The sequence below is a fragment of the Urocitellus parryii genome, chromosome 11, assembly GCF_045843805.1.
Source record: "Urocitellus parryii isolate mUroPar1 chromosome 11, mUroPar1.hap1, whole genome shotgun sequence".
In the NCBI taxonomy this organism is placed as follows: domain Eukaryota; kingdom Metazoa; phylum Chordata; class Mammalia; order Rodentia; family Sciuridae; genus Urocitellus; species Urocitellus parryii.
The window spans coordinates 39,585,597-39,611,929 of NC_135541.1; the positions used below are offsets into that span (position 1 = coordinate 39,585,597).

The following is a 26,333-nucleotide window of genomic DNA, read 5'->3' on the forward strand; positions in this document are numbered from 1 at the left end:
CACTGTTCCATGGCCCTATCTTAATTCTCAGCATACCACTATTTATACACTCACTACTTTGCTCAGTTACTTATTTGTTTACTGCCAATCTCCTGTTTGTGGAAATGTGCATCTCATGAGAGCAGAGATTTCATCTTTTTTTGTGCTTTGATGAAAATTCATTTTCTAGCAAGGTGTCCGGCACATAGTGGGGCTTAATAACTCGTGTTGAGTGAACCAATCCATCAATATATACTTGCAAATTAGGATAACAGTCATGTAGAAAACGCAGTTGTAGAAACAGAATAATTGCCCTGGTGGGAAAAGATATTCAGCTCAGAATGGTCTGACAAAGTGTGTTTGAAGAAGTAAAATCCAAGCCGAGGTGGGAGTCCAAGGATGAAGAGTAGACACCAAAGACAAGGGGAAGGTGTCTGGGCAGAGTAGACAGCCTGTGAAAGAGGAAGGAGTGTGGGATGATGGAGAATGAGAGAGGCCACATGTGGCTAAGGGAAGAATAGCAGGAACTGAGGGTGGAAGGAACCTAGAGAGGCTCGCAGGGTCTTGCTGGCCATGGTAAGAAGAATGGAGCATATCTGCAGTGAAGTGGGTGACCCCAGGGCAGTGCTATGGGCTAATCCATGTGTCAGCTAGTCATTCCACTGCTGGGCAGAACACAGACTAGAGGAGGTTGCAGTAGACACAGGAAGAATGCTGAGAAGGTTCTTACTGATGTCCAGGTGAGGGATCCAGAATGAAGATGGGAGAACATAACAGAGATGGGACACATTTGAAAGCAGAATTGAGAGAATTTGCACATGGACTGGGTATGGATTGGGAAATACAAATTGCTCTTTTCTGGAAATAATATTTCTACCACACACATGAGGTACACACACATGCACACACACACACTGTGGTAAGAAGGCTTGCTGTCTTGCTGTCTTGTCTGGGGACACCATCCTCTGGTAGAGATGCCTGCAGGAACTGGAAATATGGAGATTCTTTTTTTTTTTCTTGTACTGGGGATTGAAACTCAGAGGCACTCAACCACTGAGCCACATCCCCAGCCCTATTTTGTATTTTATTCAGAGACAGGGTCTTACTGAGTTGCTTAGCGCCTCACTATTGCTGAGGCTGGCTTTGAACTCACGATTCTCCTGCCTCGGTCTCCTGAACTGCTGGGATTAGAGGTGTGCACCACCATGCCTGGTGACATATGGGGATTCTTGAATGAAGAGAGGACTGTGGCACGCCCTGGCAGTCACAGCACAGCCTTCTCACCCCAAACCCTGCATGCTCCTCTTCTGAATATGTTCTCTATCAGAGGCATCACCGACTTCCTGATAGATAGGTGCAAAAATATCGATGTGCCAAGCTCTACACTAAATGCCTTTACTCTAGTCTTCCATCTTAATATTTTCAATGATCCTGGGAGAGAGGAGACGTGTTCTCATTTTTACAGGCGAAAGGTCATATCACTAGTCAATGGAAAATACTCAAGATACTCTAAGTTAAAGTCACCTTTCCCCACCTTGCATCCCATCTGGCCTTAGATCTCACAGCGTGGGAATAACGTCGGCCTCCTCCCTCCCTCTTCCCACCTATCTCATTAGTCACCCTTTCAGTGTCCACCACCTGTCCCTTCCTCTCCTCTCCATTCTCTCTTCTACCACTGGATAACACCGCCCTGTTTTCTGTGTAGCTTCCCTCTCGCCAAGGGGCATGCAAAATGAGGAAAGCATCAATGGTGAGATGGATCTTCTATTCACATCTTCTAGACTAAGTGGTCCACCTTGGACCTATTTTTTTTCCTCTCTTTTTTGCTCATGTAGATAGGGCTTGACACATTTGTTTCATCTCAGGTGCTCTTAGTCTCCCCAAAATGCAACACGAACTAGAATGCTTCCTATTGATTAATGTAAGGAAATCGACAGGATTCCTCTCCCAGGAGTGCTATAATGAAAACCCTGCACGGAATAGAAAATTCAACCAAGAGACCTCAAGACTCCAAATGCTGTGATTCTATGATTTGTGGCCACATGTAAGGGTTTTGCAAAGACCTTACAGAAAACGGCTTGTGTGCATGCTCTGCTGTGAAGGAAACAGTAGTGTGCTGGGGTCCCCTCGTAGGCAGCAGGCAGTATGGGAGTGGAAGGGATTCTTTTCTCAGAGGTATGTTTTTCATCCAAGTTCTGCCATTTTTGAAGCTGATACCTCACATCTCTGAGTCAGTTTTCCCATCACTAATGTAGGGACCATTGTAACTACTGCAAAAGGTTATCATGAGAATTAACCAAGACAATGGTTACAAAAAGCACTGCTAAGTAAAACATGGTCCAAACCATAGTTATGATGCATTACAAATTTTGATGGACTCAGTGGATATCAAAGGCAACGGACCACAGTTTGTGGAATTAAAAAACTAAACTTACCAGCCTTCAGAACCACGAGTGATGTGGTCTAAACTGACCTAAATTGTAGAGCCAGACACTTCTGATTTTACCACTTAGTCACTGATTAATATTCTTAATCTCTATGAATTTTAGCTTCCTAAAGACCAAATAAGAATGATAACCAGGGTTTGAGAATAATTGCATGTTACATGCTAAGAATTTGATATTTTCTCTTTAATGCAGGATATTAATATAGCATAGTGATTAAAAGCATGGGTACTGTCACTCACTGTGTGACACCAGGTAGATTATTTAATATTTTATATCTCAGCTTCCTCACCTGTGAGCTGGACATGTTTTCATTTATCTCATAGAGTAGTCATGAGGAATAAGTGGACTTATCCACAGAGAATATTCAGCGCACTGCCTGCACTCTAATGCGAGCTCGATAAATTTTACTTGCTGAAGTAGTTGCTAAATCAGATTGCCTGTTTCAAGTCCTACCCCCACCGTTGATCAGCCATGTGACCCACTGGCAAATTAGTTAGCATTTTTGTGGCTCAGTTACCTCTTTTCTAAATGCAACAATACACATTTCATACAGTTGTCGTGAATATGAAATGAAATTATCTATGGGAACAATATGGCCCAGTGCCTGACATAGAGTAAAAGTCTGAAAATGGGACCTGTAATTACTGTAATATGTTGATATTTGTCTTAGTCCATTTTCTTTTGTTATAAGAATACCTGAGGCTTGGTAACTTATAAAAAACAGACTTATTTTGACTCAAGTTTCTGAAGGCTGGTAAGTCTAAGAACATGGCATGGTATCTGCTTAGCTTCTGGTGGGGGCCTTGTGCTGCATCATAACTTGGCAGAAAAGCAGAGAGGCGGTGGGTGAATTCAGAGTTGATGAAGCACTTTATAACATCCAAGTGTAGCAAGAATGAACTCATTCCTATGAGAAAGGCATGAATCCTTCTTAATGACCTGTTCACTTCTTAGAGAACTTCCTACCTCTCCCACTGTGATATTAGGAATTAAATTTTTGGGGGGTGGGAACCGGGATTTGAACTCAGTGGCACTCAACCACTGAGCCACATCTGCAGCCCTATTTTGTATTTTATTTACAGACAGGGTCTCACTGAGTTGCTTAGCACCTCACTTTTGCTAAGGCTGGCTTTGAACTCACAATCCTCCTGCTTCAGTCTCCCAAGCCGCTGGGATTACAGGTATGCACCACCATGCCCAGCAGGAATTCAATTTTAATATGAGTTTTGGAGGGGACAAACCACATGCGATTCATGTCAGTGATATCTTCACCTATTAATATATGCTATTATTCCCAACTTTCCAAGGGTTAATTGTGGAATATTAATTGTTCTCCCACCTGTAAATGGTAAATAAGGAGAAGATCTATCTCATCGGGTTCTGAAATGGGTCAGCCCTGAAATATGTTCAAATGTTAGGGACATCATTACCAGTATGTCCTGCCCGCGGTGGCTGATACTTTTGGCTCAGCAATCGTGCCTCCTCCTCCACCTGCCCATTGTTTTGATCAAGATCATTCATTTCTGTCTTCAGAGCTTCATCCAGTTTTGGAGAGACCACATTCCCATTTATCAAGGTCACATTGAATTCTCATCACTATCTTTCAAAGTGTTAACAATGCTGCCCAAATCAGTGCCTGTTCTCCATCATCCCTGACCCTGATAGATTCCAGATAACAGTGACCCTGGGAAGACCCTTCCAGCAAGAGTGTAGATATCCAACCATCATTGATCATCCCCTGCCCGGCAGAGTGCTTGGGCCAGCTGGCCACCACTAACGCACAACAGAGACAGAAGTGAACAACACCTCGCTGAAGTGCACGTCAATTATAGCTCTATCTCCTTTTCCTCCCTCTCCCCTCCTTTATCATTCATTTCTTTAGCCTTTCATTCAACAAACACATATTAAGCACACTTACCATGGAGAGCACTGTCTAGATACCAATGTGATAAATACATGGTTCCTCTCACTGGGGGTTCTGAGATGGTAACAGGTTTCCCTTTGTTATAATCATCTGATTATAGTCAGGAATACTTGGCTTTGCGGACAGTCAAATTGGTTACCACCCCAGGTGAACTAACAAATCGTTTTCTCATTCACTGTACTTAGAATCAACTGAAATATTTGGTTTTAATAAAATGTATTTACATATAATAATTCCTAATATTTGTCAAGCAAATACACATTCACATCTGGCATTCAAATGGACCTTCATAATAGTTTTATGAGGAATGGTATTGTTATTTGCCCCAATTTTGTAGAGAGAAGGCAGAGAACCAAAGAGCTGAAGAGTCCAGGTGCTATCATGCGTGCCCGTAATCCTAGCTACTGGGAGCCTGAGGCATAAGGATTGCAAGTTTGAGGCCATCCTCAGTAACTTAGTGAGACCTGGTCTTAAAATAAAAAATAAAAAGGGTTTCTGGGGAGGTAGCTCAATGGTGGAGCTCCCAGGTTCCATGCCAGTACTAAAACAAAAAACAAATAATAAAACAACAATAACAGCTGACATGGTGGCACACACATGTCATCCCAGCTACTTGGGAGGCTGAGGCAGAAGGATCGAGAGTTCAAAGCCAGCCCTAGCAAAAATGAGGCACCAAGCAACTTAGTGAGACCCTATCTCTAAATAAAATACAAAATAGGGCTGAGGATGTGGCTCAGTGGTCATGTGCCCCTAGGTTCAATTCCTGGTACCCCAAAACAAAACCAACCAAACAAAAAACCCAAAGAGCTTCTTTTTAAATTTTTTTTGTAGTTGTTGATGAACCTTACTTATTTATTTATATGTGGTGTTGAGAGTTGAACCCAGTGCCCCCCACACACTAGGCAAGCACTCTACCACTGAGCCACAACCTTAGCCCCCCAAAGAGTTTTTAACGAGTCAATGTAACACACTCAATATTGAACCAAAGTCTTCTGGTTAAGGTTTTATGTATCCTCCATATGTTACTTCCTTTGCCCTACATTTTGTCATTCATTCTGATGCTAGCAGGCAGAGGCTGAGACTCTAGCAGGGGTGGAAAGACCACCACAGTTACTGAACATGTACCAGGTAGACATGGTATAACATTTTGAAAGCACTATCTCACTTAATCAGGAGAGAGCTGTCTAAAGGATACTATAATCTCCAACTTACAAGGGAATAATTTAGGTTCAGCAATGATAAATAACTTGCCCAAGGTCACACAGCTATACACCAGTGTATCAGGAGTCAATTCAGACACGGGTTATCTTAACCAACATGCTTAAATGCCTCAGGGATGTTTTAACCTAGGGCTTTTCAAACTGCAGGCCATAGACCAGCACTAGGTCAAAGAAATTCACTAGATCATGGCCAGCATTTAATAATATTTAATAATACATAATACAATATGATGGAACATGTCAGACAGCATGACTCAAAGTACAACCAAGTATGGAGACTTCTTTTTGATGAATCTGTTTGGTTTTGGATCATGATGTAAAATGTATCTCTTGTTGGGCACAGTGGTGCATGCCTGTAAACCCAGTGGCTCGGGAGGCTGAGGCAGGAGCATCACAAGTTCAAAGCCAGTCCCAGTGACTTAGTGAGGCTCTAAGCAACTGAACAAGACCCCATCTTAAAATTAAATATAAAAAAGGGATGGGGATGTGGCTCAGTGGTTAAGTGCCTCTGGGTTTAATTCCTGGTACCAAAAAAAAAAAAAAGCATTTCTTATTTTTTGGGGTGGTCAGAAGTTACTGAAAACATGTTTTCACTTAGTGTGCTGTAGGGGCTGTACTGTAGGTGTGTATTAATCATCTTAAATAAAGGAAAAGTCACCAGTGGCAGTAAGAGAGTCCTTGGGAAGTGTATGAGTTTATGTTCTGAAGAGAAACAGAATGAGAAGTTTATTTCTAGCTCTTATCTCTCCTCATATAAATAAATGAATGAATGAATAAATAAATGCATATTATTAAAGGGGTTTATATAAGGAATTTGCTTACACAATTATGGAATCTGACAAATCCCAAGATCTTTAGTCAGGAAGCTAGACACCCAGGAGAGTAAATACTGAGCATCATGATTTCTGAGAACATAGGGATGAAACACAGATCCCTGCCCTTGAGAAATGTCCAGTTAGTTAAGAATATACAAAGCCTGAATAGAAACTAGTACAGTAGACGTGTTATGGGGGCCGCTCCGCTCCAGAAGGCACTCTAAGTCCGAATTTCTAATCAAAAGAGAGCTTTAGCTACTTGGCCAAGGACTGTCATCCACCGCAGAGACTGAAGCTTTGTGGGAGGATAGCAGCTTCCTGGTCCATCCAAGGAGAATATAAGCACAAAAACCCCAACTCAGTGACTTGCTTATCGTCGTGTAAGCTAGCCAATCACAGAAATTAAAACATTAATAAGTGGGAGCTGTGGGCTCTAGGCAGGACTGGAGTTTTCCAGTCAGCAAGCAAGTGATAAACAGAAGCTAAAAAATACCCTTAGCTTTGCAGTTCAGTTGACCACAGTTCTGGGTTCAAGCAGGTGCTAGACAGTAACATCTTGAATTTGGGCAGGGGTCGGCAGGGTGAGAGTCTACTTCAAAGGCATGTAGACCCCCAAGGGCAGGGATGTAGCTCACCATGACCACCACTGCATCCTGAGAAGGGTATAGTCTGTGGGGGTACAAAGTAGATAAAACAATTTTTCATAAGAAAACAGCATTAGTTTCTATTTCCTAGAAATGGTTTATGCAGTTCTCTCTTAACAGGGACAGTAACAAACTAAGTTGGAGTTTCTATAGTCACATCTTTTTACTCAAATGACTACAGTGACCCTATTCCCATAATCCCAGCAAGGCAGGAGCTATTGCAAGTGACTAATGAGTCTCTACCAGAGCAATTGCTTTACACACTCAGTACTAGTAACTTATTTGATGCTTAAAACTTACTTGATGTACTTAAAACTACAGTTATCTTATGGCCACCACACACATTTTCATCTGTCATTTTGCTAATATCTATAAACCCCACGTCCTTTATCCTATGCAAGGCCACAAGATTAAGTTGCTATGTTAATCTAACCTTATCTATATCAACCTACTTGCTTTTATTGATCAGTTCACACCATAACAGAAGCACAAAGCACAGTCCACCTTTTCTGCCCTTCCCATTTTATAAGCTCCAAAGATATTCAAATCTTATCTTCCAAAATTAGCAGGAGTAGGTGCTGACCTGGGGATCAGTGAGTGGGGGGCTTTCTCAGTAGCGGGCATTGCAAGGGAATGAGTACCCATGTTCACCCCAAGGCTTGCCCCTGGGCCCTGGTGTAAATGAGAGCAGTCCTGTGGCTGGGTTATGTCAGGTAGTGATAGCAATGCTAGCAAGGAAATGGACTTAGTGTTGGCCTCTCAGAAGCCACAGAGAGGATGGCCAGCTGCAGGAGCCACACAAAGATGAGCTTGAGAACAGGAGGATGCCTGTCCTGAAAAGGCTGGCCAGCACCCTGGTGAACGTGCTGCGACCCTGCTTGCAGATCCAGCCACCTCGCTCACTACTGGCCATGCTGTGTGAGCTATGTGCTGGTCCCTGGGCACACCACTCTGACGTTCTCTTTAGGATTCTCCCCATCTCCCCCTCCCTTCCTTGCCTGCCTAACACTTCCACCCCTAGGTCTCAGCCTAGCTTGGCAAGGATTCTTCCGGGCAGTCATTCTGTCTCCCTAGTTTGGAGTTGGTAGCCCGTCTTAGATGCTTCCGTGTATTTGGGACTTTGCTTTGGTGTCACAGTATTGCAACCACCTGTTTCCAGGGTGCGTCCTGTTAATGCTGTATTCATGGTCCCACCCAGAAGCAGAGGCTGGCCCACAGCAGAGACCTAGACCCTCTCTAGCTGGGGTAGGTCAATCCTAAATAAGCTGCACGTTCTCTGAAGCTCTCCTTACACTCGACAGAGGCAGGAGTGGAATCCTAGAGGGTCTGAGATGAACTGGACAATGAAGGGAGTCAGGTCAGCAGAAACCTGATTGCCAAGGGTCCTGTATTCACGGCCCAGCAGTCTGGGATGGCCCAGCGGGTTGTTTGCTGTGTCTGCTATCCAACCAGTCACCCCGAACAGACTCTCACTGGATTCTAACAAGCTCCGGGCTTTATCCCTAGTTACCATGACAACCAGGCTTCACGGTGATGGATGGTATTGATTGACTGACAGACTCCTGGTGTCTTGGCTCTGTCCCCATTCCCCTTAAGTCATCTGCATACACATGGAACTGAGTGACACTCGGTGTCATCCTTCTGATTTTGCATTTCCACCTCTAATATCACTGAAAAATGGATTTGTACTTAAAGGAGAAAAGCTGCGATGGTGCAAAAATTATTCCCACAGCTATCCCTAGTGCTCTGCCCCACAGGAAATATAATGTAGCATAGAGAATGTGGGCTCTGGACACGGAACTTGGTCCTATTCCACTTGATCCTATTTACTTATTGTATAATTTTTGGCAAGTGACTTTAACTATCTAATTTTAAACTATCGGGATTTAAACTCCTCTCTAAAATGAGAATAATTCCGATTATGGAATGGCATGTGAATATTAAATAACATGGAGAATTCCTACCTGGCACTTAATAGGAACTTGGCAAATTGGGGGTGTGTCCTTCTTCCTCTTCACTCACCAGCTTATACTACAGTCACATTGATGAAGGAAACTTGTCTTCACAGACTCTCCTGCCTCCCTCTTTCTCTAACCTTCCAGATTAGACTCAGGAGCCGAGAGCCTCAGCATAGCCTGCAGCACTTCCGGAAACAGTAACAGCCCTTGACCATTATTGCTAGTCTGCCTTGAGCACTTCACCCTCCCCACGATGCTGGGAGACAGACAGTATTAAAATCCCCACCTCACAGGTAGGAGGACAAGCACAGAGAGATCAAACAATTGTCCAGACAGTAACTGGGCAGGGGTGGAATTCCAGCTCGGGCAGTTTCCGTTTCAGAGCCTGGCCTCCAACCAGCCAGAAGAGCCGAACCTCTGAAGGCCAGCCCATATTGGATAGACAAAGGCCTAGGACTGCAGCCCTGACATTGCCTCTGGGAGGGAGCACAGCTGCCTTCCTCTGAGCTTCCTTGTGTAAAGAGTGAGTCAGGGACTACCATGGCTCTCATGGTACATGAAGAACGTTTTCCTGCAGGGTGCCACTAGCGTGGTCAAATAGAATGGCCCTCGAGTTTGGGTAGAGCCTACTTTACTTCAAAGACATGGTTCTTGAGAAAGTCACCTAACAGTAAAACCTAAAATTCCTTGCACACCTAGTTGTGCCAGACATCACTTTTAGGGATCCATGTATAGCAATCTTGATCATTCCCCATTTCCAAGACTGGGAAAATGAGGTAAAATAAGTCAGGCACATTACTAGCTAATGGTAGAATTCTGTCCCCAGAGGGCACATTCTTTAACCACTACAGCCATGGCCTTTTCTGTTTAAGTCTGTAACAGGTTAGTCCTCTGTGCTCAGAAGGTTGCTGAAATGAGATAAAGCCGATGGAAGAGTTTTTAGAAAATATCAACTCTTCATCAAGCATAAGATATTACAAAGCTGTGGCTCAAATCTTCAATTAAAGAAAGGTCTGTGACTCCCCATTTTAGAGGTATTGTCTAGAGAGGTTGAATGCGGCGATCCGCAGGACTTCCAGGGGCTGGGGACAGGCCAGGCTCTGCAGTGAACCATATGAACCCAAGAGATGACTTAGGGGCTTATATCTAGTTAAGTAGGAATAAAAAGCCAAGAGGTAGAAGATTATTAGGGTGTATTAAATACAGTGTTGGAGGGAAGGAGAGGGGTGTTGTGGGGACCCTTGGGGTGTAAGAAAAGGCTCCCTGGAGCTGAATAGAAGAAACTCAGTCAGAGACCAGGAGACTTTCGGGCCAGAGATAATAGTACATGCAAAGGCTGAGAGGTCCTTAGACCATTCTCGAGTCATTGGGAAGAAACACGAGTTTCAATGGATAAATGAAACCTAAGAGGGCGGGGTAGTTAGCCAGCACTTCCCAACCAGCCCAGCCACAGACTCCCCGGTGGCCTTCCCAATGTGATGGCAGGGAATAGAATATATAATGCTCTTTTCTCTTCTGAGGCTGTCTTTGGGGGCAACCATCGTAACAAAGCAACATTGCACATAGATCAGAGCAACCTGAATGGTATTTGCTTCTTGCAAAGAGATAAATAATGCATTGCACCTGCTGTTTTCCACCTGATGCTTCTAATCTGAGAATGACAGAGGCTTTCTGTGTTCCGGCATCTCAGAAGTCAAGCTGGGGTTCTGCCTCAGAGCCATATCGATGTAGCAGTTCCACGGAGGCATAAAGACAGCTTTCAGACTGTACCACAGCCAAGGCCAAGAGGAAGCAAGCTGTAAACCTGGTGGCCAGAGACCTGTCCTTTTGGGCTCCTTGGGATGGAGTGGGAAGGACCACAGGGCTCTCTGTATTTCCTTGGGGATCGTGACATTTGATCTCCCTCTTTTCTACTCTGGAGTTTAGATCATATTGACTTTTCTGAGCAGAATCTTGCTGCTGGGGACATGGTCCTGCACATGGTCTCCCTCTGATCTCAACATCCTCACTTTGTTTGGCTAATCCCTGTCTGTGCTGGGTGTCCCCAGCATATCCTGCCTCTGGCCCCCAAGGCAGCCTTCCCTGGCCCTGCCACCCTGGATCCAGGTCCTTTTCTAAGCATAATAACTGCCTCTTCACATGTGCATTTCCCACACTTGGACTTCATCTTAGTCCCCTATATTTCCAGGACATCTTGTGCACAGTAAAAACCATCAGGTGCTTATCAAGGCTGTCTCCAATGTTCCTAAAGCTGTCTCATGTGTTTGAAAGTTCCAGAATCTCAGGGTTAGAGGAGAGCTTAAATGACTACCGATCTTTTGTACACTTCAGATCATTTGGCTGTACCCCTGACTGACAGGTAGGCAGGCAGGCCGTCCCCTTTGCTTGGTCCCCTGCAGTCATGGGGAGACACTGCCTCCTGAGACACCTCCTCTCTGCCTGGGCTCTCGCAGTCAGAATGCTGTCTCTCACACTGAACTTTCACCAGTTTCCTGGAGCCTCTGTCCTTTTGGTGCCAGTTTTTGCTCTTGAAGCCTTTTAAATTTCTTTTCCTCACAACAGTACTCCAGAGAGTCTAATCCAGTCCTATTGGTCTCTTAAAGAGAGAGCTTTCTTCACTCCTTTGGGTAAACATTCCCAGTCCCTTCAAAGATTCCCAAAGGAATGTGGCTTTGAATTTCTTCACCCTCAGGCTGCTTCTTCTCTGTTTATTCTCTATTTCCTTATTATTTTTATTTTACTGTGTTAAGAAAACATAACATGGGGCTGGGGATACGGCTCAGTTGGTAGAATGCTTGCCTCGCATGCACAAGGCCATGGGTTCAATCCCCAGCACCAAAAAACAAACAAACAAAAAAACAAACAAAAAAACAAACAAAGAAAACATAACAGGGCATCTACCCTCTTTACAAAAATTTAAGCATCCAATACAACGTCATTAACTCTAGGGCACAGTGCTGTACAGATCTCTTGAGATCACTCGTCGTGCAGAACTATCCATCAGCAACTCATCTTGTTTTGACATCTCCCAGCCTCTGGCAATTGTCTGGTCCTCTTTAATTCTAGAGTTTGACCACTTCAGATGCCTCAGATAAGTAGAATCTTGCAGTCTCTGTCTTTCTGTGCTGGCTGAATTCACTTAACAGTGTCCTCAAGGTTCAGCCATGCTGCCATATATCGCAGGATTTCCTTCTTTTTAAAGGCTGCATAGTATTTCCTGTAGGAATCTCTGTTTTCCGACTTCCTTTTAAAAGTGTGACTTCCAGAAGTTTACCCCAGCTCTGGGTGTCTCTTACTGGTGGAGAGGAGTGAGAGATTATCCCCTCCTTTATTTCACTGCTTCTAGTTTCCACCTGACTTCCTCACCCAGCTGAGCTGGGGGTAATCTAAAACTCCAAGGCTTTTTCTCCTGTTCTTGCACTAAGCTCCGCCCATCCCACCTTGTGCTTCTGCACTTGGTATTTTGTCCCTAGGGGAGGACATGACAGCTTTCTCCACCAAGTTGCATTTTGCTCTGCGTGTTGTGGGTAGCCACCTAGTCACCTGAGGGGTTTTTGGATCCTGATGGTTTGCCTGAATTCCTAATTCTTATTCTGAGCCGATGTGATGAGCCTGGCTGTTCTTTCTGCATCCAAAGCATTGACAAAGGTAAATGCCAGCACCTTGGGGCAAGCCACCAGAAGCTATCCGTGGACCATGACACTTAAAATATGGTCCTAGATTCACTGCGATAGAAATAATCTGAGATACTAGTTGAAAATACAGATTTCTGATTTTCCAGAAATATAGCATCAGAATTGATGGAGGTGTGCCCAGGAACCTGTATTTTTAATCAACACACCATATGATCTCAGTGTGTGGCACGTTTGGGAACAATCAACTCCAGAGTTCACTGCCTTGTAAAGCACAGAACAAATTCTAGTTTGATCCACTCCAAGGCTAACATCTACAGCCCAGCCTGCTGGGATGGGAGTGAGCACTGGTAGAGTGTTGCCTGGTTCTACAGATAAGGTCAGTCTATGGGGGACACACAAGCTCTCCACAACAGCTCCTGACCTTTCTCTGCTCTGTCCTCTATGCCCCCCCTGAATCTTTGCTTTTGTCTCTTTGGTTCTGTGTCCTGGCTTCCAATGCCAGTTTCAGCTCCTGGATGCAGCATATCTGACCTCCTCTGCCACCACTCGGAATTTCATACAGGCTCTCTGCAGACAACGGATTCCAGAGTCTCCCATAGCTTCTGCTGAGAGGTGCCTCTCTGACCCTACTGTAGTGAAACAAGCCAACTCTTGGGAATACTAGTTAAAGTTCAGTTAGTGCATCGCCCCAAACCACCTCGCTCTGAAGGCAGGATCTTACTTATTCAGATTCACTTCCTATTCACATTAGTTTTATTCCAAGAGATCTATGCTGCCCAACACGTAATATGCTGGGGGAGGGAGGTACGCAGTAGGTGTTCACGAAACCGTTCCTTCAGGAGAATTATTTAGTTTGAGGCAATGGCTGGGAGAGTGAGAATACTGTGGGCTTTGGGGCAAGGTTGCTATGAATGTGCATTTTAGCAGTCCTGTTTTCGGCTGTGTGGCCTTAGCCGAGATAATTAACCTTTCTGAACCTCCAGTGTCTCAAATATAAATGAGACATGTGGGCTTTAGCTCTGAGGGGGCTTTAGCTCTCAGGCTCTATGATTCCTTAGAAGTCACAGATCTCCTCTTACTGGCTGGTACCAAATTCAGGGTCCTCCCTCAGAAGGCACTCCTTTGCAGTCAAGTCTTGCAGCTCAAATCAGGCTGGAGTTCTCTTTCCCCCGGGGCACGTGGCAGGCTCTGGGCAGATCCTGCATGAGCATAATCACTCCACAGGCCTGCGCCAGCCCCCCACTAATCACCAGGCTGTCACTCTAACTCAGCGGCACTCCACCACTCACCTAAGTAGTCACTCTGGCTTCTGCCCATGAGCTCCTTTCATCCACTTTTGTTGATCACTGTTGAAGCATTTTTTAATCAAAACAATTAAATATGCTAAATCTTCCTCAATTAGTTATGCATTAAAAATTAAAAGTACTCGAATGGAAATGGCAGAAGGAGCCCTCTGCTTGGTGCTGAGTGTTGGTGCTTGGAGCGCTGCTCCCCCCAGGCACTTTCAGCTGTGGAAACCGATGCTCACACAGTGACGGAGGCTGAGGCTGACACAGGCCGGGGAGGACAGCCCCTTCTCCCCATAAATGGGAAACTGAGGCCCAGTGAGATCCGGGCCCTTTCCCAGGCTCACGGAGGATGTCAGTGACTGGGATTTGAATTTCTAATATTTCTTTTACTGGAAACCCTTACCAAAGGGCTCATGGCTTTCATTTATTCACAAGTCTTTTGTTTTTCCATTCATCTGTCATTTATACTGAATACTTACACCATGGCAGGCACTGTGCTGCTACATTCATGAAAAAATGGGGAAGAAGGTACAAGTCCTTGACCTCAAGGAAGCTGTCATTTAATGGGAGATACAGGCAAATAAAGTTTGATTCTCAATACCCCTTGAAAATATTAACTCTAAGTCTCCATTGCAAAGCCTAATTCCTTAATTCTTGCCAGACTAATAATCCGACAACGGGTGATTATTTCATTGTTGCTTTAAAAGGAATTATATTTTGAAATGCAAACTCTAATTTACAGCTTTCAGAAGACCCCTTTAGCTACAGATAAAGTTGACCTCTGAACCTGGTCCACATCTTGCTTCTGTCTACTTACCTAACCCTGTCTTTCCAGGCCAACTCAGGCTTGGGAACCAGCTCTATTCATTGATGGATTCTGTTCATTGTGTGATGGGAGTGCATGACCTTATTGCTTTAAAGAGTACTTTCCTCATCTGTAAAAGCAAGTTCCTCCTTTAGGGAAGACAAAGTCAAAAGCAGCTGCTGTGGGACCGACAGTCCTTGTGGGGTTAAAGGGCAGGCAGATAGATGTACCATGGTGATCTATCCATCTTCTAGCAGGGAACTGACCCCTCTGTGGTACCCAGAGGACCTAGATGAAAAGAATTGTGGTGACACCCTCATGTGGTAAGCATGAGGGTGCCAAGGACATTGATAGCTGTAAAGAAAGTGGGGATCATTCTGATCCAAAGATGCTTCATGGAATAAATGAGATTTGAATGGGAGCTTTAGTAGACTTTGGAAAGACCTTGAAGGAGGAGAAAGGAAGACATTCATACTGAGGGCCAACCTGGGCACAATGGTGAGCAGTACGGGGCCACGTGGAGATGGATGTGTTAGAATCAGTGCCTCCAGGAGGCTCAGTAGACAATGGACAAAGGAAGAAGAATTAACATCTTCTAAGCAACAAGTTTGAATAATATATATCCCTTCTCATTTCAAGAAATATTTGGATTGGAACCAAATATTTCAGAAGAAAAATCTGAAATTGGTTCAAGAATGGGCACTTCGACCCAGATCTCTCAGACCCCATGCATGTAGTTAGCTTTTGCCAGTGGGAGCTGGTGGTACTGTCTCAATTGTCTGTTAGTATCTCAGCATTTTGTGTTTTTCTGTCTCCTTATTGCAGGTATTACCAGCAAAGACATTGAGACATGCATTGGAGGTGGCCTCGGCTTGGAATATGATGATTTTATCAAAATTGAAGGAAGTTTATCAGGAAAACATTGTGAAAGATCTGGAACTGGCAAAACTGGCAAGTGTTTAGCAATGAGTCTCCCTAAAAGAGAAGCCAGCCTTTCCTTGAAACCATCAAGGAATGAAAGTGATTTTTTTTTCCCTCTGACTGGTTCCATTTTAGACAATAGTCACAGTGCAGATGCTAAACACCCCACCCCATGCATGTAGGGCTCTATTTTGAATCCCCATGCCCTGGAACCACCTAGGAAATATCTGAGTTTGTATGGAGCAATCCCTCGACCCCCCCATCCTCAGATTTCTAGTACTAGACAAAGATCCAGCCAAGCAAGAGCTGGGATGAAGGGAATGTGTTGGCAGATTTTGACGAATGGTCTGTTGGAATGGAGACTCATCAGATAACAGTCCTGAGGGAAGAAATGAGGCTGTAGGGAGAAAGGGAATGTGATTACCAAGTCCAAGCTCACAAGAATATTTGGTGGCGTTTCCTTAACAAATTAATATGGCTATCCCTGTATTCATTGACTCATTCATTCATCAAACATGCATTGAATATTTTTTTTTCATGTGAGAGGCAGAGGATTCAGGGATTAGGAAACAGTTTATAGAGCAGTGGGGGAAGCACATCCTAAACCAGTTCACAGTCCACCCTTAGCGCTAGGTTGCTCCTGCCTCAGGGCTTTCAGTCACAGTCCCTCCACTCCCTGCTGTCCTGCCTTGACCTTTCCTTTCTCTTGGCCAACACTCATTCACCTTCCTAGACAACTCACCTTCCCCCTGACACCTCTCACCCGCTACTGAATGTCTGACCACTTTCTGATGGCCCCCACTGAGCCCTATGGTGACAACTGTCATGGCACTTGTGATATCTGATTGAATCTTTTTGGCATATCCGAAGACCCAAATCAACTTTATTTTTGGGGGGGGTGGGGGAGGGCAGGTACCAGGGATTGAACTCAGGGGCACTCAACCACCAAGCCACATCCCCAGCCTTACTTTGTATTTTATTTAGAGACAGGGTCTCCTTGAGTTGCTTAGGGCCTCGCTTTTGCTGAGGCTGGCTTTGAACTCAAAATCCTCCTGCCTCAGCCTCCAGAGCCACTGGGATTACAGGCATATGCCACCTCGCCCAGCCTGAGTCAACTTTTGACATAGGAATGGATGGATGAGTGGATAAATGGCCACCCATTTCCCCATCCCCTTTATCTTCCCTGTTGGGCATGGCTAGCTCCTCAGTGTCTGTTCTACTCCAGAGGATGAGTCTGTTTCCACGTCTTGGTCCTTCCTTTGCCTTGTCCTGCTAGTTAGTTAGGCCGAGCAGAAGACGGGAAACAGCTTCGTGGCGAGAACATCAACATTACTCTCGATCTCATTAGTGGAGGTTGACAGCCGGTTTTCTGGCTTTTGGGGGAAATGAGCTCATGCACTTATCCCCTTGGTAGGAGAAAAAGACAAGAGGGCCGCGGCTGTGGAAGACGTCATTTCTCGGGTGCAAGGTGGCAGTTCTGGCTGGGGCGGTGGCCTGACACAAAACAGCAGCGCCATTACATACCGTTCCTGGGGGAGATCATTAAAGTATAATCCTGTTGTTATCGATTTTGAGGTAAGTCTTTTCGCAGCTGAAGAAGCCCTACGTCCATGAGGAATGAAAGTGAAGCAGACCAGATCATTTCATATTTCTTATTACGAGCCCATCAAAGGACAAGATTAAATGTAACAGCACACTGACTAGAGGGAGGGTGTGGCTTGAGACCAGGCCTGGGGAGAACCGGGGTCCAAAACCGACTGGCTCTTGGGGGCCAGGATTCTACCAGTGGTTTGGAAGGTCAGCAGGGTTAGGGCCCATTAAACAAATGAAACCTTGTTTAATTACAAAAATCATATATGTCATGTAAGGGCTTGGCAGGTTTTTTTTTTTTTCTCTAAAGGGCCAGATAGTATGTATTTAGGCTTCATGTACAGTCTTTGACACACAGTGGGACTGGTAGATGCTTCCTTTCTCCTCTTCTTCTTTACCATTCTTTAAAAAAAGTAAGTGCCATTTTTAGCTCAAAGACCATAAAAAAAAAAAAAAAAAAAAAAAAAAAAACCAACCTGTGGGTTCACCTTGAACTCAGGCTGTAATTTGCTGTCCCTGTTCTAAATGATCTCCTCTCCTCATCAGTGAACAGATCCTTGGGCATAGGTGTGATTCTCCCCATTAAGAAGATGGGGAAACCCAGGCTTGGGGAAATCCGAGTGAGTGTTTAAAGGACACAGAATTCACTAGGGGCAGTGCCTGGATTTCAGACCTGTGGACTTCGAATCCAGTTCTCACTTCCCTCTGTCCTAACACCCTCCTTCCAACAGTGGGGGTGATTGTGTTCCACAGGGAAACTGTGGCCATGTCTAGCGGTACATCTGATTGTTACAGCTGGTAGGGGACAAGGTCAGCACCACTGGAATCAGAGGCCAAGGACGCTGGCAGACATCCTACAAGACATAGAACAGCCCCTCCGACCCCTAAAGAAATCCTGAGTTGGAATGAATGTCAATAGTAACAAAGTTGAGAAAACCTGGCTTAAACCACTAACCTCACAAAGGGAGTCAAACTACCAAATCTGCCAAGGAAGCGGCTTAATCTAGCAGTTGTCCAGCTGCTTCTGTTAATATGCAGGGTAGTCTTGTTTTTTTTTTTTTAAGTTTCTGTTTCAGCCTTTTAAGCAAAATATTGTTTTCCCAACCATATTTTCTTGCTCTCCTTGCCTTTTTATTTATGTGCATTTACAATCCCAGGTATGGAGGTACCTCTTCTCCTAAAACAGATACCAACAGTTAAACCTAAAAGCCTATCGTACCACCCTGCTTTCTATGAAGAAAGAGGTCAGATGGATTAACCTTGCCTTCATTTCTTTGCCAATAAGTAAGGGACCACTTTCACGCACCTGTAATTCACATAGGGTCTGAAAATTGCTATCATCAAGCTATTAGTGATTTGGGCAAAAACTGTAAAATTGATATCAGGAGAAATACATAAACTTTCATGGTCAAAAGGTGAGCTTTGTGTTTGCCCTGAGCAAAACTTCCAAAATGAAAACCGAGGTCCATAATTTGGAGGCTGAACATTGTCTTTGCGGAAAAAAAGAGCTTGGTGTTTGGAAGGAAGGAAAAAGAGAGTTTAAATCAGGCGTGGCCACCTTTTTATTTTTATTTTTTTGGTACTAGGGATTGAACCTGGGGGTGCTTAACCACTGAGCAACATCCCCAGCCCTTTTTATATATTTTATTTAGAGACAGGGTCTTGCTGTGTTGCTCAGGGCCTCGCCGAGTAGATGAGGCTGGCTCTGAACTCGCTATCCCCCTGCCTCAGCCTCCTGAGCAGCTGGGATTCCAGGTGTGCACCATCGTGCCCAACATAGCCACCTTTTCCATGTGTGAACTTGGGTGAGCTGTCTCACTCTGTGAGCCCAGTTTCCTTTTGATAACATGGGAGTAAAATGCTACATTTCAAAGTTAGAAAGACAGGAGCAGGAACTTAGCAAATGTCGGTAGATGAAGCAGATACGTGGAGGCTGAGTAGCCAGCACAGGAGCTCCTAGCCTGCCGACGATCAGGATCAGCGCCACTTGAGCCTGTTGGGCTGACTCTCACACCCAGGATCTCCAGAACCCACACTGCTCCCCAAGAAGTGTGAATTTGACACATTAAGCCACTGGCAGATTTCAGAGCAGGGAAATGACACGGTTGGTGCTGCTTCAAAAAGAGAATGCTCCCAGGGAAAGGAAGGACAAACCAGAGGAGAGAGAGGGCAGAGGGGAGGTCTTGTGAGGGGTTGGGGGGACCCGTTGTCCAGCATGGAGACAGGGTCTTACTGGCATGTCCTCTGCATTGGCAGTGATACTCCCAGCAGGTGCTTGGATGAGTGAATGCAGGAGTCGTATCTTGTACGCTTTATGCTCTGTACACCACGTTGCTGTGTTGTGTGTGCTGTGTGTCATTTATAGTGTGTGGCGCCTGCTCTGAATCTGTTTGTTCCCCTGTAAATGGGGATCAGATCACTGCCGATGTCTTTTGGGAGTTCACATTCTAAAACTCTTCTCCACCTCTCTTCTTTTGAGAAAATCCCACCAGCCCTCTCCAGGGTGGCTTCCTGCCCATTTCCTGAAGTTCTGAAAGGGGGAGGCCTGAGATGGGGACTTAGTGCTGAGCCCTGCTGCATGGCCAATGGGAAGTTGCAATGGTCCTGGCCTTCCCAGTACTGAGGGTCATCTTTAACCAGAGCCACAGGGCAGCCCATTCTGCACTGGTGTCCTAACTGTGGGGCCCAATTCCCTGAACTTCCAGTAAGTGATCCTCTCCTCTTGGCCAGGGGCCCAGCCAGTCCGGACATCATCTGCCTGGTGACCTGGGCCTCAGGCCCTGACCACATGCCAAAGTCTTTTTGTCCATATTTCCAGGAACCAGCCTGGGCTATTGCAAGCGCCCTCTGTTGACTGCTTCCAGAGCGGTGCCCCACTGTGACACCCACTTTGACCTGCTCAGGACTCCAGCCAAGCACTTTCCCCGTTGGGTTCCTCTCCCACTTTTTTTTTTTTGAACGATCGTCACATCTAACTAATGAAATGGTACTTTAATATTAGTTAGATTATAAACAATTAATCGTTGATATTAATTTAAAATATTAATTTTGTTTAATATAAAATGGGATTTTATATTATTCTTCCCCCTTACAGTAGACTCTTACACTCATTTCTTCTTTAGGTTATAAAAGTTCTAGGAAATAAGTGCAATGCCCATTTTATGTTCAGAGGAGCAGACTCAAGAGAGAGGAGGTGAGGAGCCCTCAGCCAGGCACCTGGGAAGGGAGCCTGGTTTTTTCAGCCTTCCCTGTGTGACAGAGCTTTCCTTGTGTCACCTCCCACCACTCTCACAGGGAACCTGGAGGGTGGGACGCCTCTTCTCACTTTGCCAACGGGGGGAGGGAGGCTCAGTGTGACGCGTGCCAAAGATCTCACAGCTGGAAACAGCAGGCCTGGATCTGAAGCTGGGTTTTCTGGCTCCAGGTTCAGTGCTTTTTCAACCACGTCTACTGCGTCTCAGCCAAAGGCAATTTTGCCATGAGGGGACATTTGGGAATGCCCATGAGACGGTTTTGATCATGACTGCAAGGATGTTGCTGGCATCTAGTGCAGAGACCAGGGATGCTACTAAATACCCTGCAATACACAGGACAGCTCACTTCCACCAATAAGGAACTCTCCAACTGAATGCAGGAGTAGTGCCCGGCCTGAGAAACCCCGGAGTCCTACCTGGAGTGGGTAGCCTCAAATGCCCTCGAATGGTCCCTACCCACCCGCTACTATGCTTACCTCATTAGGGGATTGCTCAGCAATAGGAATACAACTACCTTTATTGAGACCCATATTGAAGGGTGATGGTAAAAACCAAAAATATGCCCCAAAACACAGACAAATGCATTATATGCTTCCTCTTTCCTGAAAGTTCTGGAGGAGGCAGATGCATTGGCACAAGTGATGTCTAGGGCCCCTTTGACTCTGGGCCTGGGAGAGCACAGGTTTCAGAGGTAAGCAAGTCCATGTACAGAGAGGCTCTTGCACTTCACAGCTGTGTGATCCTGAGTGACTCACTTGAACATTCTGAGCCTCCATTTTCTTATCTGCCATCTGAGGTGTTTAGTGCCAATTCATGGTGTGGCTGCTGGGTCCAAGGTGGTAGGATCAAGTTAGGTATCTGCCTTTGTGCCCAGCATGCAGCAGGCCTACCCAAGGAGTGGCAGCTGGTTTGGGGGCTCCTGGATTCCAGGCAGAGGCCCTTGTTCTTTCTGTGCCTGCAGATGCAGCCCATCTACGAGGTGCTGCGCCACACAAACCTGGGGCCTCTGGAGACCAAACGCCGGAACCTGCGCCAGGCCCTGGACCAGTACCTTTTGGAATTCAACGCCTGCCGCTGTGGGCCCTGCTACAACAACGGGGAGCCCATCCTGGAGGGCACCAGCTGCCGATGTCAGTGTGGCCTGGGTCGCCAGGGCCCTGCCTGTGAGCGGATGGAGCTAGAGGGTAAGAACCTTGTATCCCACTAGGTGTTGGCCTGGCCCAGCTCAAAGAGGCCAGTGCAGAAGGGACCTTAGGGTTCCTGGCCCCTCCTTTCTTTCTTTTTTTTTTAATTGATTTTTTAAAAATATAAATAACAGCGGAATGCATTACAATTCTCACTTCATGTATACAGCACCATTTTTCATATCTCTGGTTATTTAAAGTATGTTGACATCAATTCGTGTCTTCTTACATGTCCTTTAGATGATGACGTCCATCACATTCCACATCATTTCAAACCCCATGTCCCCTCCCTTCCCCTCCACCCCCTCTGCCCTATCTAGAGTTTATCTAACCCTCCATGCTCCCCCTCCCTACCCCACTATGAGTCAGCCTCCTTATATCAGAGAAAACATTTGGCATTTGGTTTTTTGGGGATTGGCTAACTTCACTTAGCACTATCTTCTCCAACACCATCCATTTACCTGCAAATTTCTGGCCCCTCCTTTCTATGTCTTCTCTGTATCCGCCAACCTGGGAACCCACACACTATTGCCCCATTCCTGACCCCATGTTTAATGGCTCTTGTGCCTTCTCCCTGCCATCAAGACTCTCTGTTGTCTCAGCCTTCTGGAAGCTGGAAGTGCAGACTTCAGGTGCTTTGCCAGACTGGTTGTGGACTCTGAGCAGCCTGTGCTCTGTGCCTCTCTCCTGGCTTCCAGCGTTGTTGGCAATCCTTGGGTCCCTTGATTTGTAGATGCGTCACTCAAAATTCTGCCTCCATCTTTACATGACATTCTTCCCTTTGTGTCTGTTTTCTTATAAGCATACAAGTCATTGGATTAGCGCCTACCCCAATCCAGTATGACCTCATCCTCACTTGATTTCACCTGCAAAGACCCTATTTCCAAACAAGGTTACGTTCACAAGGAATGGGGATTTGGACTTGAACATGTCTTTTTCAGGAACACAATTCAACCCCTACAAGGGATAAGTGTTGTCATTGCATTCCTAAACTAGCCTGGAGTCAAGACCCAAAACGAGATCGGGGCAGGTAGGTTTCAATGTATAGGATGCAGCATGAACCAGTGGACACCAGGAAGAGTTAAAACTTCGTGCTGTGAAGATGAAGCGTGAGGACCCAGATATGAATCCCAGCTATTGCACTACATTCTGACACTTAACTTTCCAATCTTCATTCCTTTGAGCTCCAAGAATCTCAATGCATGTCCCACTACCTAAGCTTCCAACTTTCCAGGAACACAAAACTGTTTTTCTATGGTGCACAGAATGATAGCAAAACACATGGGCTGCCAAAGCAATGTAGAAATCAATCTCATTTGGCTGCTGTAAGGAAGAGCATGTAAAGGAAGTCTGTGGGTAAATCTAAGATACTCTGGTCCATAAAACAAATTGTTGAAGGACAGGGTGGATGGGGTGGTGGTGGGGTGTGTGGCTCCACAGCCATGTGAAGAAAATGGACCAAGCATTCAATACCAACAGATGTCCCCAAAGCAAAGGGCTAGGTTAATAGAAGTAAAGAGCTGGAATGAGATGCTTCTTTGAAGTCCCAGGAGCTTTGCTCTTGGTGCCTGCTTTATCAGACATTGGCCAAGCAAAGTGGGCAACTGAGGGAATTTGGAAGATTCAAACCTGTGTCCTAAGAGGAAGAGCATGGAGAAGACTCAGGAGGGACAAGTCCCCCTGCGAATGACCATGTGGGAAGGGAGGAGACTTGTTTTGTGTGGCTACCGAGATGAAGTTGTAGGATTAATGAAGAGAAATTAGAGCAAAGGGATTTTGGTTTAAATGAGGATCAACTTTCTTCCAGACACACTGTGCTATATGTGTAGTAAGAGAGGGAGAAGGCTGTCCACTTGTCAGAAAGTTCTAGAAGGGATTCATTCATCCAGTGGATGGTAGGGTGAGATGGTCTCAGGGTCTCTTCCACTCCTGGAATCTCCGAGTCATACATATGGAATTAGCATGATGCTTGTGACCTGGGTAGGGTTGGGGACAAAGGAAGCATTTGAAGCCCCAGTCTTTCTATATCTGTTCCTGTCACATACAGTAGGTTACAGGTACTTCATTAACTTTTTTCCAAGCAGGGTATGGATGTCAGGTGGCCTTAGGACTACTGAGCTGAACTTTCAGCCTGACAGAGAATACATTGGCAAGGGAATCTAAGGCTGGGGAGTCCATGAACCACCATGGAGACCCATTAGAGTCCCTAGGAGTCTTCCCAGCAAAACATTGCCTCTGGGAACAAAGTCACAGATATGGGAGAAACAGAGACAGAGAATTCTGCTGTGGCTGCCCCATCAGGGAGCATAATTACAGAGCTGGAAGGGACATGGAGTTAATCTAATCCAATGATACTCACACTGGGATCTGAGGAGGCTTGGGGTCCTCAGAGCTGCCCCAGAGGAGGAGGGTGAGCCTGCTAAACACCCCAGCTTCAAACAGAACAGTTCTCTTTTCATCTGACTTGAATGTTGGGGTCCGTGGAAGATTTCATTTAGGAATAAAAGTAGTGATGAAAAAATAATAATGAAAAAAATAGATTAGTCCATCCTTCTCTGTTATAGAATTTAAACAGCCTTGGAGAAGAAAAGGGTTGCCCAAGGGCATAGAGATGCTGTTAGGAAATCAGCCCCTGGGACTGGATCCTAGGTGCTGGATTTTCAGACATTCCACAGTCAGTGCATGTATTCTGATGTCCTATGCAGAGAATCTGTTGCCCACCGTGTCCCCATTATCAGAGTCTGTGGGGAGTTGATTTGGAAAACTTCATACGAAAGCCCAGCCATCTGCTCAGGAGAGGTGTCTAGCCAACCTTTTGCTCTGAATTCCCAGCTGGGCAGTATCCCTGCTCGCCACAACCTCCAGTGTCTTGCTGTCCTCCTTCCAGAGGAGCTTGCCTCCGGCCTCCCTCCACTATCCATCTTCCATGGAATTGCAGATTCTAATTTTATGAGATGGGCTCCCAGCGGCCTCTTCTCACTCTGTCCTGAGTTTCAAATTAAGTGTGAGGCAGTGAGCACAGAGGTCTTGGTTGGCTACCCCAAGGCATTTCCCCACTGAGGGACTGCAGACTACTCCAGGGTGACAGGATGGCCCTCCCTCTGTACATTTCAGCCAGTTGCTTCCCCCAGGCTAACCTCTTCCTCTCCTGGGAAATTTTCTCTGCAGGAGCCAAAGCTGATGGTCGCTGGAGCTGCTGGAGCTCCTGGTCTGTGTGCAGAGCAGGCACCCAGGAAAGGAGGAGAGAGTGCAACAACCCTGCACCCCAGAACGGAGGCGCCTCATGCCCAGGGCGGGAAGTGCAGACCCAGGCCTGCTGAGCTGGGGGGCATGGGCTGGATGCTGCAGAGGGGCCACTGGCACTGGCTACTGGATCCAATTTTCTTTCAGCTGAGAGAAAATGCAGATCAACACAGATCCGTTTTCTTTGATCATTCGTGGCATCGTGGGCTTTTCTAGCAAGAACCCACAAATTCTTCCGGCCCCCACCCACTACCCAGTTCTAAAACTGCTTCTCTGTTGTAGATATTTGCTACCGCAGCACCTCCCCTTTGCAGCATGGTTTTTCTGTCCTTGCCTATTCAGGCCCCTGTAACAATACAAGGGGTGGCTTATAAACACCAGAAATTTCTTTCTCACAATTCTGGATGCTGGAAGTCCAAGATCAAGTTGTCAGCAGATCCAGTGTCTGGGGAATGGCCCACTTTCTGGTTTAGCCATGACCATCTTTTTGCTGTGGGCTTCCACATGGCAGAGGGGACTACCGATTCTCTAGGGCCTCTTTCATGAGAATTCCACCTTCATGATCCAATCAATCACCCTCCCACCAAAGTCCCACATCCTAATAAGACCAACACCGTTGGGGTTTGGACTCCAATATATAAACTTGAGGGGACATAGACATTCTGACCAGAGCACATATAATCAGTCCCATACCTCCTGTGACTATTTATGATCTTTTTTGTTCCCCCAAGAGATGGTAAACTTGAGGGAGGAAGCAGGTTTGTTTTGTATAGCACTGAATTCCCAGAGGCCAGGGCTGGGCCTTGAATACAGCAGGGAACTAGTCAGCAAATGAATGGATCCAAGGGCCATTTCAGAGATGAGATCTGTACTGCCCAATCTTCTAGTCAATCTCATTTGGAAAGTCCAACCAGGGACTGTCAACTTGTCTTCCCTGACCCATCGCTGGGAGAGTCGATCACACCAGCCCCTCTTAGTGTCCCACAGCACTCTAGCCATGCCTCAGGTAGAGGGCATGCTGTGTGACACTGAATTTTTTGTTTTTCTATTAGTTTTCTGTACCAGATTTTGTGTCACTTGTGTGAGTCAGCTTGTTTTTGCTGTCACCAAAATACCAGACAAAAATAACTTGAAGAGGGAAAGATATATTGTGGTTCATGGTTTCAGAGGTTCAGTCCATGGTTGGCCAGCTCTGAGGTGCAATCATCTTGGTGGAATGGTGAAGCCGAGGAAAGCTGCTGGACTCACAGCAGCTGGTGGGAAGGGGAGCAGGGAGAGAGGGAGAGGGAGTGGGAGAGGGGAGGGAGAGGGAGAGAGGGAGGAAGAGGAGGAGGAAGACAGGGAGGAGGAGGAAGAAAAGCACCCAAGGACAAGATAAACCTAGGGCATGCTTCCGGGGACCTACTCTTGCCAATTAGGTTCCAC

At 45.8% G+C, this 26,333-nt stretch overlaps 1 protein-coding gene across 1 annotated transcript in view; it reads left to right on the plus strand.

Annotated features, from left to right (window-relative positions):
- The window catches only part of C8a (complement C8 alpha chain), a 65,561-nt gene extending 40,382 nt beyond the window's left edge, over positions 1 to 25,179 (plus strand). Inside the window, exons 8-11 of the mRNA XM_026382554.2 lie at positions 15,542 to 15,667; positions 17,052 to 17,212; positions 21,443 to 21,665; positions 24,834 to 25,179. Coding sequence (XP_026238339.2) covers positions 15,542 to 15,667; positions 17,052 to 17,212; positions 21,443 to 21,665; positions 24,834 to 24,985 — 662 coding nt within the window. The 3' untranslated portion in view covers positions 24,986 to 25,179. The remainder of the gene's footprint in view (positions 1 to 15,541; positions 15,668 to 17,051; positions 17,213 to 21,442; positions 21,666 to 24,833) is intronic.
- The last annotated feature ends 1,154 nt before the right edge of the window (positions 25,180 to 26,333 follow it).